General features: G+C 34.7%; 1 protein-coding gene and 1 long non-coding RNA gene across 5 annotated transcripts; one reads left to right on the forward strand and one right to left on the reverse strand.

Annotated features, from left to right (window-relative positions):
- Positions 1-122: 122 nt before the first annotated feature.
- LOC131536761 (centriolar coiled-coil protein of 110 kDa) lies at positions 123-17182 on the forward strand. 3 transcript variants are annotated; one of them, XM_058769867.1, is made up of 14 exons: positions 123-459; positions 808-979; positions 1534-1662; positions 6645-7677; positions 11278-11399; positions 11650-11818; positions 13087-13190; positions 13307-13423; positions 13507-13608; positions 13695-13811; positions 14018-14091; positions 15122-15184; positions 15336-15398; positions 15855-17182. In XM_058769867.1, the coding sequence occupies exons 2-14, from the start codon at positions 833-835 to the stop codon at positions 15925-15927; spliced, it is 2313 nt and encodes a 770-aa protein (XP_058625850.1). In that variant the 5' UTR covers positions 123-459; positions 808-832; the 3' UTR covers positions 15928-17182. The 3 variants fall into 3 exon arrangements, with proteins under 3 accessions (XP_058625850.1, XP_058625852.1, XP_058625851.1); XM_058769869.1 differs by lacking the exon at positions 15855-17182 and having other exon boundaries at positions 15279-15399; XM_058769868.1 differs by lacking the exon at positions 123-459 and having other exon boundaries at positions 972-1080.
- Positions 7491-13645, reverse strand: LOC131536766 (uncharacterized). 2 transcript variants are annotated; one of them, XR_009270065.1, is made up of 5 exons: positions 13471-13645; positions 13343-13378; positions 13080-13217; positions 11182-11357; positions 7491-7620 (listed from the first exon to the last, which is right to left on the reverse strand). It is a non-coding gene; the product is annotated as an uncharacterized LOC131536766 (long non-coding RNA). The 2 variants fall into 2 exon arrangements; XR_009270064.1 differs by having other exon boundaries at positions 11998-13217.
- Positions 17183-17216: the final 34 nt, after the last annotated feature.

The following is a 17216-nucleotide window of genomic DNA, read 5'->3' on the forward strand; positions in this document are numbered from 1 at the left end:
CAACAAAAAAAAGGCCTATAGGCTTACATATTAACGGAATCATTTTGTGAATTTATAGCAAATGAATAGGCCTTCTATAGTAAAGATAGTGTGAAAATTAATCTGTAGGCCTACCTAAATGTATTTGGTGTGAAGGAATCTTCTGTTGGTTTTACGTCCAAACGAGCTGACGGCGAGTAACGGGGCGGCGCTGCTGATGAAGACACACAGAGACCCGGGTGAATGAATGACAGATGCGCGTTTTAGGATATGAAATCATCTTCTGCGGACATACTATTTCCTACATCATGTGATATAGGCTAGTGTAGCCTAATCTAGTTTACTAGCTTCGTTATCATTCACAACGTAGGCTAATTACCGAAGAAAACAGGAAACGATTACGCGATTCGCATCTGTACATCCAATACTATACACATCAGCACAGCGACATCACACACACTGCTACAGTCGCATCTGTGGGTAAGGAAAGCCTTAAATTGATTTTTCTTATATAGGCTATTCAAACCGAAGCTCTAGCCTGCATTGTGATATAAAGGTATGTGCTGATGCTGAGATTGTGACATCTGCACGCGGTTATCTGTTCGCAAACACATCTTTACAGATAAAACAGCAGTGGAATGCGGAGCCATTTAGAGCTTTGATAGACTTGGCTAGTTTGTTTAAAATCTAAATGTAAAAGCCTGCATTGTTAGCAAACGTGACTGCTGCTGTGAAAGCCCAATCTGCTGAATAAAAGAATGCGACCGCATGCTTCTGTTTTAGTCTAGTTTATATCAGATAGATGACACTTGCTCGAACAATATTTAGGCTGCTCCAGCTGTGTGGAGAAAACATGGACAGCTTTGAGGATTTCTGCGCACGCATTCTGTCTGAACTGCAGTCGGAAATGATGCATGAGAAGAGATGCAGTACCGCACCTGCTCGAGGGGTGGCGCAGTCGCTCATCTGCATCCATGGCAGGCCGGTTTTGTCTCCTGTTGTGAGTACAAGACATGATATGTGATGTTTTACATGACAAGGGAGTCAGATGTGCAGTCTGTATGCTGTGAACTCTCAGAAAAAAAGGTACCCTCTCAAAAGGTACTAATATGAACTTTATGAATTACTAATATGTACTTTTAGGGTACTAATATCATGTACCATTTATGGGTAAGTAAGGTACAGAGATGTACCTTTAGATTTTATTACTGGTATTGCCCAGTAACAACTTTGTACCCTTTTTCTGAGAGTGCATTTTTTCTTCTTCGTATGTGTCATAATGTTAGGTTTAATGTTACACGGTGTGACTGCAATACAAATGGTTCATGTAAGGTCTTTGTCATAATTTTTGACAAATCATTTTCTTTGTGATTATAAACTTTAAGCTCAAAAGAAAGTCTTAGCACAAGAAAAATATAGTAATAAAACATTATTAATAATAATCTTAATATTTAAGTTCAATTTGCAGATTCAGAATTAGCAGAGCTAATTGTCTCTTATTTTAAGTTGACTGTTGATTGATTGATTGATTGATTTTGCCTTCTGTGTTTCCAGCTAAGTGAGAAACAAAGAAGGGAGATGGTTGAATACAAGAAAAGAGCTTCACAAATGGAGGCTGAGAGACAGATTCATTACAACAAAAACCTCCTCAATCAGATTCAGACCATTCTTTGGACCAATAAGGTAAGCAAATTAGTGTTTCATCAATTATAGGCACTTTTATGTACCAGGGACTAATTTATTTTTATTAAAACTGATATATTTCAGCTTTAAAAAAAAAAAAAAAACTATGTTTTATTTTTATATCTTGTGTATATTTTTATGATTTCTTTGTTTTTAACCCATACATTAAATTTTATTTTATTTTATGAATGAAGATTCTTATGCTCACCAAGGCTGCATTTATTTGGTAAAAAAAATATGGTAAAAACAACACTACTGTGAAATATTACTATTATTTAAATCTAACTGTGATGCAAAGCTGGATTTTCAGCATCATTACTCCACTCTTCAATGTCACATGATAATTCAGAAATAATTTAAACTGATAAATATATTCATAGTTTGTTTACTTTTAGAAAACAAGGTACAAAAGCTGTCACTAGGGCAGTACTCTTTTAAAATCTACTAATATAGACCTTTAAGGTACCAATATGCACCTTTAGGGGTAAATGAGGAACAAATGTGTACCTTTTGAAAGGGTACCGCCCCCGTGAAAGCTTTTGAACATTATTTTGAGTGTGCACAGTAATGTTTTTACTGTAGTTGGTCAAATCAGGGAGCACAAGTGCGTTTTTTTAACATAAACAATTATTTCAAACTTTTATATACGGTATATATATATATATATATATATATATATATATATATATGTGTGTGTGTGTGTGTGTCTGTGTGTGTGTGTATGTATATGTCTGTGTGTGTATGTATGTATGTATATGTGCGTATGTATGTGTATATATATATATATGTGTGTGTGTATGTACAGGTGCTGGTCATATAATTAGAATATCATCAAAAAGTTGATTTATTTCACTAATTCCATTCAAAAAGTGAAACTTGTATATTATATTCATTCATTACACACAGACTGATATATTATATAATATATATGATATATGATATAATATATTTCTTTTAATTTTGATGATTAGAGCTTACAGCTCATGAAAGTCAAAAATCAGTATCTCAAAATATTAGAATATTTACATTTGAGTTTGAATAAATGACCATCCCTACAGTATAAATTCTGGGTATCTCTTGTTCTTTGAAACCACAATAATGAGGAAGACTGCTGACTTGGCAATGATCCAGAAGACGAACATTGACACCCTCCACAAAGAAGGTAAGTCATAGAAGGTCATTACTGAAAGGTGTGGCTGTTTACAGAGTGCTGTATCAAAGCATATTAAATGCAAAGTTGACTGGAAGGAAGAATTTGGGTAGGAAAAGGTGCACAAGCAACAGGGATGACCGCAAGCTTGAGAATACAGTCAAGCAAAGCCGATTCAAACATTTGTGAGAGCTTCACAAGGAGAGAACTGAAGCTGGAGTCAGTGCATCAAGAGTCACCACGCTCAGACGTCTTCAGGAAAAGGGCTACCAAGCCACTTCTGAACCAGAGACAACGTCAGAAGCATCTTAACTGGGCTGTGGAGAAAAAGAACTGGACTGTTGCTCAGTGGTCAAAAGTCCTCTTTTCAGATGAAAGTAAATTTTGCATTTCATGAGGAAATCAAGGTCCCAGAGTCTGGAGGAAGAGTGGAGAGGCACAGAATCCATGTTGCTTGAAGTCCAGTGTGAAGTTTCCACAGTCAGTGATGATTTGGGCTGCCATGTCATCTGCTGGTGTTGGTCCACTGTGTTTTCTGAAGTCCACAGTCAACGCAGCCATCTACCAGGAAATTTTAGAGCACTTCATGCTTCCTTTTGTTGACAAGCTTTATGGAGATGCTGATTTCATTTTCCAGCAGGACTTGGCACCTTGCCACACTGCCAAAGGTACCAAAAGCTGGTTCAATGACCATAGTGTTACTGTGCTTGATTGGCCAGCAAACTCACCAGACCTGAACCCCAGAGAGAATCTATGGGGTATTGTCAAGAGGAAGATGAGAGACACCAGACCCAACAATGCAGAAGAGCTGAAGGCCACTATCAGAGCAACCTGGGCTTTCATAACACCTGAGCAGTGCCACAGACTGATCGACTCCATGCCACGCTGCATTGCTGCAGTAATTCAGGCAAAAGGAGCCCTAACTAAGTATTGAGTGCTGTACATGCTCATACTTTTCATTTTCATACTTTTCAGTTGGCCAAGATTTCTAAAAATCCTTTCTTTGTATTGGTCTTAAGTAATATTCAAATTTTTGAGATACTGATTTTTGACTTTCATGAGCTGTAAGCTCTAATCATCAAAATTAAAAGAAATAAACATTTGAAATATATCAGTCTGTGTGTAATGAATGAATATAATATACAAGTTTCACTTTTTGAATGGAATTAGTGAAATAAATCAACTTTTTGATGATATTCTAATTATATGACCAGCACCTGTACATACATACACACACACACACACACATATACAGTGGGGCAAAAAAGTATTTAGTCAGCCACCAATTGTGCAAGTTCTCCCACTTAAAAAGATGAGAGAGGCCTGTAATTTTCATCATAGGTATACCTCAACTATGAGAGACAAAATGAGAAAAAAAAAAATCCAGAAAATCACATTGTAGGATTTTTAAAGAATTAATTGGTAAATTCCTCGGTAAAATAAGTATTTGGTCACCTACAAACAAGCAAGATTTCTGGCTCTCACAGACCTGTAACTTCTTCTTTAAGAGGCTCCTCTGTCCTCCACTCGTTACCTGTATTAATGGCATCTGTTATAAGTATAAAAGACACCTGTCCACAACCTCAAACAGTCCAACTCCAAACTCCACCATGTCCAAGACCAAAGAGCTTTCAAAGGACACCAGAAACAAAATTGTAGACCTGCACCAGGCTGGGAAGACTGAATCTAGGTAAGCAGCTTGGTGTGAAGAAATCAACTGTGGGAGCAATTATTAGAAAATGGAAGACATACAAGACCACTGATAATCTCCCTCGATCTGGGGCTCCACGCAAGATCTCACCCCGTGGGGTCAAAATGATCACAAGAACCACACGGAGGGACCTAGTGAATGACCTGCAGAGAGCTGGGACCAAAGTAACAAAGGCCTCAAATCCTGCAGTGCCAGACGTGTCCCCCTGCTTAAGCCAGTACATGTCCGGGCCCGTCTGAAGTTTGCTAGAGAGCATTTGGATGATCCAGAAGAGGATTGGGAGAATGTCATATGGTCAGATGAAACCAAAATAGAACTTTTTGGTAAAAACTCAACTTGTCGTGTTTGGAGGAGAAAGAATGCTGAGTTGCATCCAAAGAACACCATACCTACTGTGAAGCATGGGGGCGGAAATATCATGCTTTGGGGCTGTTTTTCTGCAAAGGGACCAGGACGACTGATCCGTGTAAACGAAAGAATGAATGGGGCCATGTATCGTGAGATTTTGAGTGAAAACCTCCTTCCATCAGCAAGGGCATTGAAGATGAAACGTGGCTGGGTCTTTCAGCATGACAATGATCCCAAACACACCGCCCGGGCAATGAAGGAGTGGCTTCGTAAGAAGCATTTCAAGGTCCTGGAGTGGCCTAGCCAGTCTCCAGATCTCAACCCCATCGAAAATCTTTAGAGGGAATTGAAAGTCCATGTTGCCCAGCGACAGCCCCAAAACATTACTGCTCTAGAGGAGATCTGCATGGAGGAATGGGCCAAAATACCAGCAACAGTGTGTGAAGACTTACAGAAAACGTTTGACCTCTGTCATTGCCAACAAAGGGTATATAACAAAGTATTGAGATTAAATTTTGTTATTGACCAAATACTTATTCTCCACCATAATTTGCAAATAAATTCTTTAAAAATCCTACAATGTGATTTTCTGGATTTTTTTTTCTCATTTTGTCTCTCATAGTTGAGGTATACCTATGATGAAAATTACAGGCCTCTCTCATCTTTTTAAGTGGGAGAACTTGCACAATTGGTGGGTGACTAAATACTTTTTTGCCCCACTGTATGTTTTTATATGTGTGTATGTATGTATGTATATATATCTGTGTATGTATGTATATGTATATATATATATATATATATGTGTGTGTGTGTGTGTGTGTATGTATGTATATGTGTGTATGTTTATATACATATGTTTGTGTTTATGTGTGTGTATGTATGTGTGTGTATATATATATATATATATATATATATATGTGTGTGTGTGTGTGTACACTGTAAAAAATGACCGTAATTGTAATGGTAAAAAACTGTGAAAATGCTACAGAAAAAACCTGTTAAAAGGTTAACGGTAAGTTCCCCTAATCTACACGGTGAAAAACTGTAATAGACATTTCAGACAATTTTACAGTGAAATACTGTTTTTGGAAGTGAAAAAGAATGTAAAATTTACATTTTTCTTTGAAATAACTGTTTCCTCTTAGTTTTTTCTTATCAGTTATGTTTATTAGGGTTGTATGTTACATCTAATGTTGTTAAATTAATGTTTATTGCAAATTTCAGTTTAACGAGTCTCACCATGATGGTGATTAGTGTTTGTGTGAATGACTCTGTGCACCATCTATATATGTTATTATTTAAAAGCTGCTTGTGATGGACTTTCTCATCACCACCTGCATTTGGTGGTTATCATTGTATTTCAAATGTACAAAACAGATTTCAGTAAAAATGTGAGGGGTGTATATATATAAAAAAGTGAAAGTGAAGTGACATACAGCCAAGTATGTTGACCTATACTCGGAATTCGACCCATCCAAATTGCGCACACACACAGCAGTGAACACACATCCGGAGCAATGGGCAACCATTTATGCTGCGGCGCCCGGGGAGCAGTTGGGGGAGCAGTGCCTTGCTCAAGGGCACCTCAATCGTGGTATTGAGGGTGGAGAGAGCGCTGTACATTCACTCAGCACTCTCTCTCCCGAGACTTGAACCTGCAACCTTTGGATTACGAGTCCAACTCTCTAACCATTAGGCCACAACTTCCCTATAGTGTATTCGTTATAATTTGTTGTGAATTTACTCTCATATCTTGTTGCACTTGCATTATAGGCTCCAAAAATATTGGACGTGCCAAAGCCTTCAGAGCAGTGCCTGTCTCCATCTCCAAAAACAGACTACATGAATGGTTTCACAGTACCTGATACTGCAAACTTTACTACTGGGGCCACAGAGCCGTACATTTTGAGTAATAAGCAACCGGTGACCCCTTCAGCTGAGCTGCCTGGGGTTATGAGAAGAAAATCTGCAGAAGAAAAACAAATGCAAGAGGAAATTCAAATGAAAGGAGTTTGTCTGCAGAACCTACTGAAGAAATCACGTGAATTTATTGAAAAAGAGCAAGGTAAACAGGGGTCAAAGGTCATCAGCAACACAACGGCTGATCCAAGCAGGATCCTCTCTGAAAGCCCGTCAGATAAAGAATACGGCTGTTCTTTGGATGGGACTGCCTTTGGTTTACCCTTTTATATTTCTTCACCAAACCAAACCTCTCCCAGTAACCTGATAAGCCCAGAACCTGGTCTAAATGCTGGTTTAATTGCCAGACCCCATCGCGGATGTCCTCGTCCCATTTCTGCCGGGAGCATCTTCTTTTCGTTCACTGAAAACCCCAACCAATCGAACATTACAGCGAATGCAAGGCCACCGGAAGTAAAAACAATTGCAACGCAGGACAGGAAGCTATTCGGAGTGGAAAATGTGAGTTTGGGTCGATATGATGATCACTCAAGGTTGAACGAGACCGTGGGACGACTGGAAACGTCTCCAGTGGATTCTGAGCTCACAAGCCCCCTGTTTCGAAGGAGATGCCACACGCTGGATAGCCACCTGTCCTCACGTCATCAGAGTCCAGTCATAGACAGGAGCCAGGAGAGAATGCCTCGTTTTATGGCCGGGGTCACTGCGAGAACGCCCACTCGACTGTCTCCCCCTTCACCGATGAACAAGACTTTCACACGGGACAGTCCCGTAGCAGCATTTATGGGGTCTGGGATCACCCCAGACTCTCCTTCTCGTGCCAAACTACCTTTTGAGACCGAGAGAAACAGTGTTATTTGCACAGCACTGAAAGAAAGGAGAACAGGTAAGAACAGAGCAAATGTTAAAAATGAAGATTGAATTTAGAACCAAAATGAGTTTCAGTCCTATGATATCATAGGAGAACATTTGAAAGTTCTAGTTCTTTAGGAAATCATCATTGTGATGCCAAGGTCCCCAGAAATATGATGATCCCCTTCCTAAAATATAGAATATTTTTAGAAAATTAAATAATTGGCATTTATGAGGTCATTGTACTAAAGTGAAAATAAATAATTAAAATATGTATAGAAATATTTCCATACACACTACCATTCAAAAGTCTGGATTTTTATTTTTTTAAATACGTCTCTTGTGCTTACCAAGACTGCATTTATTTGATCAAAAGGATAAATATAGAAACATTAATATTGTGAAATATTACAACTTTCTATTTTTATATATATTAAGATGTAATTTATTCCTGTGATGTAAAGCTGAATTTTCAGCATCATTACTCCAGTCTTCAGTGTCACATGATCCTTCAGAAATCATTCTGATATGCTGATTTGCTGCTCAAGAATTTTTTTTTTTATTATTATCAATGTTGAAAACAGTTGTTGCTTAATATTTTGCGGAAACCATGATACATTTTAAAGCTTTTAATAAATAGAAAGTTCAAAAGAACAACATTAATTTAAAATAGAAATTTTGGTAACACTTTATTTTAAGGTGTCCATAATAAAGAGTAATTACCTAATTAAGTACTTAGTAATAGCCGTTTGTAAGGTTTGTAATTATGTAGATGTAATAGGCAGCTACTCTTACACATATGTAACAGACTGTTACACAGCTACTTATGTAACCAAAATATTGTTACATATGTGTTGCAGACTTAACCCTTGTGCGTTCTTCGGGGTCTTTTTGACCCGCAAATGAAGTTTGCTAAATTAAAAAAAAATGTTCTCTTTTTCCAAATGGCATGAGACTTTGTACGGTCGTCAACACTTTCTAGATCTACAAATAAAAAATAAAATTGGAATGATTTCTTGATTTTATGTTAGTGTGAAAAAAAAAAGTTACACTTATGAGACCCCAGGCAACAAAATGTAATTTTTTAACAAAATATATATTTTTTTAAAACAAATGTAATTTTACTCTGTTTATTAATGTTTTTACTCCACATTTGTGTAGTTTTTGGAAGACTTATTGATATATTTTAAATTTATATAAATAAATTAAAATACATTTTTTATATAGGTTTTTATACAAAAAACAGCTTTTTATGTAAAATTCACTTCATAAAAGACCCACATTTCTAACTTTCATTCATGGGGATAACATGGATCATTTCACATGGTTTAGTGTAAAATTTTTGCCCATATTTTGGAAATTACAGTTTCAAAAGTAAAAAATTATCATTTTTACCACTAGATGGCTGCAGAGCTCCACTATTTACTATTTGCTATTTGACCAACTGAAAGATATCTTTTCACAAGTTTTTTTCAGTTGGATTCATATCTACATAATGTGAAATCACAATTATAACAATAAAAATGATTTTTGTCAAAGTTTTGCATTTTTAGAACTGAAAAAAACAAAACAAATTTTCAATAATGTTACATTATGATTTGAATCAAACCTGAACAAGATGTTACAAAGAGAAAAGGTTAGAGTCTTTAGAGTTTATCATTTATTTCAATCATCTGTTTTTCATATAATTTTAAGTGTGTGTGTGTGCGTGTGTTCGTGTGCATTGTTGATGTGTCAGTGTCACCAATTTATTTTTGTGGTGGTTTTGCATTTTGGATTATTTTATTTGAAGAGACCCCGCATAGAAAATGGACAAAATTCATCCTCAAAATCAGAAACAACACAGAACACACATGGACAGAAATGAAGTGTCACACTTCCAATATTGCAAAATGATCATGCTGTGAACACACATACAGTCACACACACAAACACAGAGGAATAAATTTGTGAGACTAAAAAAAACTGCTCTTTTATAATTTGTCAAATAAAATAATTCGAAATGCAGAGCCACCACAAGAATAAATTGGTGATACTGACACATCGACAATGCACACACACACACACAATCACCCCCGCCCGCACACACACACACACACCCACACACACACACTTTGAAAATTCTATGAAACACAGATGATTGAAATAAATGATGAACTCTAAAGACTCCAACCTTTTCTCTTTGTAACATCTTGTTCAGGTTTGATTCGAATCATAATGTAACATTATTGAAAATTTGATTTTTTTTCAGTTCTAAAAATGCAAAACTTTGACAAAAATAATTGTTATTGTTATAATTGTGATTTCACAATATGTAGATATGAATCCAACTGAAAAAAACTTGTGAAAAGATATCTTTCAGTTGGTCAAATAGCAAATAGTAAATAGTGGAGCTCTGCAGCCATCTAGTGGTAAAATGATAATTTTACTTTTGAAACTACAATTTCAAAATATGGACAAAATTTTACACTAAACCATGTCAAATGATCCATGTTATCCCCATGAATGAAAGTTAGAAATGTGGGTCTTTTATTAAGTGAAATTTACATAAAAAGCTGTTTTTTGTATAAAAACCTATATAAAAAATATTTTTTAATTTATTTATATAAATTTAAAAAAATATCATAAATCCTCCAAAAACTACACAAATGTGGAGTAAAAACATTAATAAACAGAGTAAAATTACATTGGTTTAAAAAAAACCCAACTATTTTGCTACAAAATTACATTTTGTTGCCTGGGGTCTCCAGAGACCCCAAAGACCATAAGTGCACAACCCAAAATGAAGACCGCACAAGGGTTAAACATTGTAATTATAAATGGAAGTACACAGACATACGCTACTTAAAATAAAGTGTATAAAGATTGTACTTAAGTGTACTTCATGTGTATCTATACTGTACACCTTATCCAGCTGCACCTTAGTTTGATTTAACCCACCAGTACACAGCTTAAATACATGTAATACCTTTCAAATTACATTACAATTACAGAACATTACACAGGCAAAAGCCACTTAAAATAAAGTGTATCAGGATTGTACTTAAGTATACAAGTAGCTGTGTAACAGACTCATATGTAACAGGTCTGTTACATATGTGTAACAGTAGCTGCCTATTACATCTACATAATTACAAACTGTAATCACAGGCTGTTTTATAACTTAGTTACATGGTAAGTACATTTTGTTTCATGTAAGTACAACGGCTACTACTAAGTACTTAATTAGGTAATTACTCTGTATTATGACAGCTTAAAATAAAGTGTTACTGAAATTTTGTAACATTATAAATATCTTTACTGCCACATTTGATCAACTTAATGTCTCCGTTCTGAATAAAAATTTCCAAAAAAATATTGAAATAAGTGCTTCTGTAATAAATATTAGGAAAACATCTTTAAAAAGACACTTTTCCCTGTTTTCCCTTTTCTAAAAAACTCAGAAACCAAAACACTAATATAAATAACCAATAATGTCACATCAAGATCTTAATGAACCATAGAAGGAAGACCACAAATAACCATATAGCAACTCTACCTCAAAGAACCACTTGAATGTCAATTTGAGAATAAAGATCAGATTTTCATAATTCTTTGATAAAGTATCCTCTCGTTGCACATGTCTTTTCCTTAGATGAGATGCAATGGCAAGTCCACGCTCTAGAAGACATGCAGAGGTCTCTGGAGGACGATTATGCTTTCAGGATGTCGTGTCTGATGGCGGAACAAGAGAGAGAACAGCTGCACCTCAGTCAGGTCAGACTCAGCTCCAAACCTAACTGCCACATGCTTACTATCTGCCTAGGCAGCTACCTTTTAAGACTTCATCCTAACATCTGCTATGCATAGAATAACACACACACAAATATTGGGTGTGATAAATGAATATATACTCTTAATCGACATTTCCCTGGACTCCAGCTTGGATGAAGGTTTGATTGGGGATTTGACCAGAGCCCTGGTCTTTGATATGCATCAGTGTGACATTAGTCTGTTTCTCATTCAGGAGTCGGAGGAGCGGGTCAGGAGACTGAGGGGTCAGGGTGGTCTGAGTCCTGTAGCGGGCGAGGACGGGTGTGAATTAAGGACAGCTGGTGAACGTTACCCTATACTGAGCCCCATGTGCCCTTTAAGCCCAGGAGACAGATCACCAAGACACCCTGTGCCAACCTTTGGTATTATTTCAATTCTTTCAGCCTGTGATTAATGTCTTGAATTTGCTACCAGTGTGTGTTTCAGTGGATGTTTAGTTGATTTATCGATAGTAGTGTGTTAAATATGTTTGTATATATTATACGTATACTTTTAAGGAATAGTTCAGCCAAGAGTGAAGATTCTGTCATCATTTACTAACCCTCATGTTGTTTCCAAACTCTTTATTTTCCTTCTTCTGTGGAAGACAAGTGGATGAGGGCAGACAACAATGAGCTCCAAAACAACAGAAAAAGAACATAAAAGCATCATAAAAATAACCAATACGACTCATGATCTATATTTCAAGTCTTCCAAAGTTGTACAAGAGCTTTGTGTGAGGAACTGAAATTTAATTCATTGCATTTGGTGCAAAACAGCGATGTTATTGTTAAACTGTGTTGTTACTGTAAAACTAAAACTAGTAAAAAAAAAAAAAAGAAATATAATAAAAAATAATTGTAATAAAGCTGAAATAAAATAAAGTACAAATTTTAGATGAAAAAAAATAAACAAAAATTAGAAATGCTGCCTTAGCAACTAAGTGAAATAAGTTTAAATTGAAGTACTAAAATTACTAAAACTAAAACACAAATTTATTAAAGCTATATGTGATCCTGGACTACAAGACCAGTCAGAAATCACACAGGTATTTATGTAATTGTATGGGTCAAAATTGTCCAAATGTTTTCTTTTATGCCAAAAATCATTAGAATAGTAAGCAAAGATCATGTTCCATAAAGATATTTTATACATTTCCTACTGTAAATATATCAAAACGTAATATTATTTAATAATATTTAGTAATATTTTTTGCACCCTCAGATTCTAGATTTTCAAATAGTTGTATCTCGGCCAAATATTGTCCTAACAAACCATACATCAATGGAAAGCTTATTTATTCAGTATAAATCTCAATTTAAAAAAACTAATAAAAATGACAAAGGCACATAACAAATGGTTTGATATGTGCTTTTGCTAATATGCACAGTACGCCAAATATTTTAAATATAAAAATAAAAACTCATTCAAAATATGAATAAGTACTATAATAGTATATAAATTATGCTAAAATAACACTGATTCAACACATTCAATTGAATGTACACAAATGCAGTCACATTGACTATATTAAGGATGCTTTTAGTTCTTTTTGAAACTTTTTTCAGTCTTTTTGGAGTTTAAATTCTAAACTTTAGAGCAACATGAATGTAATTGTCATTTTTGGGTAAACTGTATTTTTACCTTTTAGGTTTCCCTTCAGCCAGTTTAGATGTGGTATCGCCTTCGAAACAGACTCCCATTTTTATGAGAGGCCTGAATCACAGCACCGGCAAGAGAAACAGACTGAGCCAGGTTGATTTTACAGCTGTAAAGCAGTCCCTGTAGAGTAAAATAAGCTTCTGTAAAGAGTATGAGAAAAGTGTAAAGTTGTATTGGACTCTAAGGGATAATAAATTGGTGTGATGCAGGTTGTAACAGCGGAGCAGCAGAGGGCGCTGTGTCACCTCACGGCCATCGTGAAGGGCTTCCTGATCAGACGCCTGCTAAAAACAGAGAAAGTCAAACACCTGAGGCAAACCATACAAGTGAGAACACAACACAGAGTTCACATACGTGCCAGTTAAAGCCTTACGTGTTGTATCATCCTCATGCCTGTGTATTTCCTCAGGACACGCAAGAGTTCATCCGTTCATTCAGAAGCGATGCTCCTCAGAGAAACGGCTCTCTGTCAGAGCAGGATCTCTCTCTGCGCGAGCGCGTTAGAGCTCAGGTCCCACTGCTGTAATGCTCGAATACTTAAAGAACAGTGTATAACTGGTACTGAAATCTTATACTTTGTGTCTGTTTCTCTTGCAGTTACGTGCGGCCTTGTTTGACGTTCATGATATCTTCTTCTCGATGACTCTAGAGGAGCGTCTGTCTCTGCTGCAGCAAGACAGAGAGCTGCGCACCGAGAGAAAGCTCAGAGAGATGGTAACTGGCAGGACACACCTGCGATTAGCTTTCATGTTTATTTATTGGGTGACTTTCTTTCATTTCGGCCAGTTTTGATCCTTGGCCATTGTTGAAGTGCTTGTTTCCTTTCTATTTTGGAAAAGTACAAAGTCATTTCCATATGAATGTACAGCTGCAGGTCAGTGTTTCTTTCCAACACACGTACAATTTTATTTGGCATGCAGGAAAAAGCAAAAAGCCCCAAGGACAAGGTGATTTTGTCGGCTGCTACCCAGAAATCTCTTGATAGAAAGAAAAGGTGAGTGAGGATGATTAAAAATAATTTAATTCAAATTTTGTTACTGTTATATTGTATGCATTTTATTATTATTATTATTTTTTTTACATGCAAATGGTCATCTACAAGGTCCAAAATGAATACACCTAGTAAACAAATAAACATAAAAATTGGCAATGTTATTTGGACAGTTGGATGGTTTTTTGTTTTTTCTAAAAATGCTGTTTATAAATGTATTATTATTATTATTTTTGAAAGTATAATTATTAGTGCTGTCAAATGATTAATTGCATCCAAAACAAAAAGTTTTTGTTTACATAATATTTGTGTGTGTACTGTGTATATTTATTATGTATATATAAATACAAACACATGCATGTATTTAAGAAAAATATGTTATGTTTATATATTAAATATATTTATATATAATATCAAATATAAGTATATAAATGTATATACATGTAAATATTCTCAAAATATATACTGTATGTGTGTATTTATATATACATAATAATATACACAGCACACATATTACATAAACAAAACTTTTATTTTGGATGCGATTAATTGTTTGACAGCACTAATAATCATATATTTCTATACACACACACATTTAAAAATATATACATACATTTTTATTTTATTTATATTTTAAGTTATATTTTTCAAAGTGTAATTTTATAATAATTATAATAATATACATTTATTTATATTATACATTTTAATATTATAATAGGTATATTTAAATGTATATATTTAATTATAGAAATAAATATATGTATTTAGAAAAAGCTATTTTTAAAATTATATTTCTGTTTTCCTCTGAAGAAAAAATTTATATACATCAATATCTATCTATAAATCTATATCTAGATTTATAGAATATCTATATATTCCTATTTTTTAAAGAAATACTGTTATTATAAAATTATTTATTATAATATATGTATAATTGTTATTTATTTTATTTACTGTTTATTAATACTGTGCTAAAATGCTATGTATTTATATGCTTACAAATTCACTCCAAAATGTTCTTGTATCTCATCAGAGTTGGTGAATCTCCAGGTCAGACCAGAAGAGCTCAGAAGACCAAGAGTCCTCCTACAAAAAGGTGAACACAAAAACACTCCAAGAGATGCAATAAATCACTTCACAGAAGCAAAACAGATACTTTACACATTCAATACTCCCTCTGCACCATATAGTTTATAGTTGCCTACAGTTTTCCAGCCGTGTTCCTGAGTCTGTGTGTTGTGTTGAAGGATCCTGCAGCCCAGTCAGGGCCAGAACGCTCCCGTTTCAGGCCAGCAGCTCCTGCGCCGTGGGTCAGTTCTTCACATTTTGCTGCCTTTGATCATGCAATCTCCTGCTCCTGCCATTTCCATTTTCTTTTACGCCGCAGTTGATGGAATTTGAAATTCAATTCAGTCTGTGGTGGACTCTTACAATACTGGAAATGCCACTCAGCCTGCCAGAAGAGTCACCTGACATTTAAAATTGGCTGCGTTTATTTGTAAATGCATTTGGCAGGATCTCATGTAGTCATTTAGTCAACTGAAGTGTGATCAAAATATCTCTGTATTATATTGCAAAGAATCACTGTGCAGAAAAGAAAACCAGTATGGAATGCGTTACACATTTGCAAAACCTCAAAAACCTCAAACTAATAAACTGCATTGAGTTTACATTGAATGATTTGAATTTTCAGATATAATAATTCCAAATTTACATGCAACGTCTTAATAGAAAGCATACAGATAAAACTGTTTAATGTGTTTCAGGAGTTACAAGAAGACTCCAGAAGAGAGAGTTCAGCATTCTGAGAGGCTGAAGAAACAGCATTCACTGGGTTGACCTCATATACACTTATCAACCGAACATGAAAAAATAATATTGTGCTAATCATACTTCTAAAAATACTCCTCTGCTAGCCATCTCATTGAATTATGACTATTAAATGTCAATGCTATCTAGTTCTTCCCATTATTCTACTACATACCGCTTATGAATGTAGAATTAGTCCAGATATTATTTAGAGTTTCCTATAGGTAATTATAATCCACATAGTTACACTAAATTACCCTTTTAAAAATGATTAAAAATCCTGTAAAGGTGGGATTATCTGTTTTCCAAATAATGGAAGCCTGCATTGACACAGAGAAAAGTTAATGCTGCTTTAATGTTAATAATACAAATCAAAATGTCAGTAATATTGCCAGAATGTCAAATAGTATTACTGCGGTCAAATGATTAATCACATCCAAAATCAAAGTTTTTGTTCACATAGTATATGTGTGTGTACTGTGTATATTTATTATGTATATATAAATACACAACCATGCATGTATATATTTAAGAAAAATGTTACATTGATATATTAAATATATTTATATATAATATAAATATATACACGTAAATACATGTATATATTTTTAAAAATATATACTGTGTGTATTTATATATACATAATAAACATACACAGATATATTATGTAAATAAAGACTTTTGGATGCGATTAATCGTTTGACAGCACTAATACGAATACATGTCTATGAAGAGTACAGACATTTCTCCAGAAATGAAATGATTGTATTTGATCAACTAGCACGTTTTTGCTAGAATTTGTGCTTTTAATCATAATACTTTTAGTACTTATAACTACAATCATATCAGTTGTATTTGCTCTTGCCTTGTATACAGTACTTAAGAAGCACTTGACACATTTGCGTTAAGAAATGTGAAATAAAACAATGAAATGTTTAATAAACAAGTTTATTGAATAAAAATTGTGAATTCAGTGAATAAAGACACCAGTATCAAATAGAAAGGCACATCTCGAACAATTACTTTAAAGAAAATTTGTTTTCAAATCCGGAAAACAACCTTAGTGAATGTTTTTATGAGCAATGTGGTCATATGAGATGTTCTTTGTTGTTCAATACAAAACACAAAGTATTAACAAAATAACCAAGCAAAGAAAGTTATTTTGGGTTGCCTTTGAGTTGATGGTTAAGAATGAATATTATTTTAATTATATATTATTATAGTGCTGTCAAACGAGTAATCGCAATTAATCGCATCCAAAATAAAAGTTTTTGTTTACATAATATATATGTGTGTGTGTGTATATATATATAATATGT

This window comes from Onychostoma macrolepis, chromosome 03 (assembly GCF_012432095.1).
Source record: "Onychostoma macrolepis isolate SWU-2019 chromosome 03, ASM1243209v1, whole genome shotgun sequence".
NCBI lineage: Eukaryota > Metazoa > Chordata > Actinopteri > Cypriniformes > Cyprinidae > Onychostoma > Onychostoma macrolepis.

What these genes read in the sequence shown, in the direction of transcription:
- LOC131536761 (XM_058769867.1), top strand. Translation starts at nt 833, where the DNA reads ATGGACAGCTTTGAGGATTTCTGCGCACGCATTCTGTCTGAACTGCAG. An exon ending in GCGAGCGCGTTAGAGCTCAG is followed by an intron (nt 13,609 to 13,694) that starts GTCCCACTGCTG and finishes TTTCTCTTGCAG; the next exon opens with TTACGTGCGGCCTTGTTTGA. An exon ending in AAGAGTCCTCCTACAAAAAG is followed by an intron (nt 15,185 to 15,335) that starts GTGAACACAAAA and finishes GTTGTGTTGAAG; the next exon opens with GATCCTGCAGCCCAGTCAGG.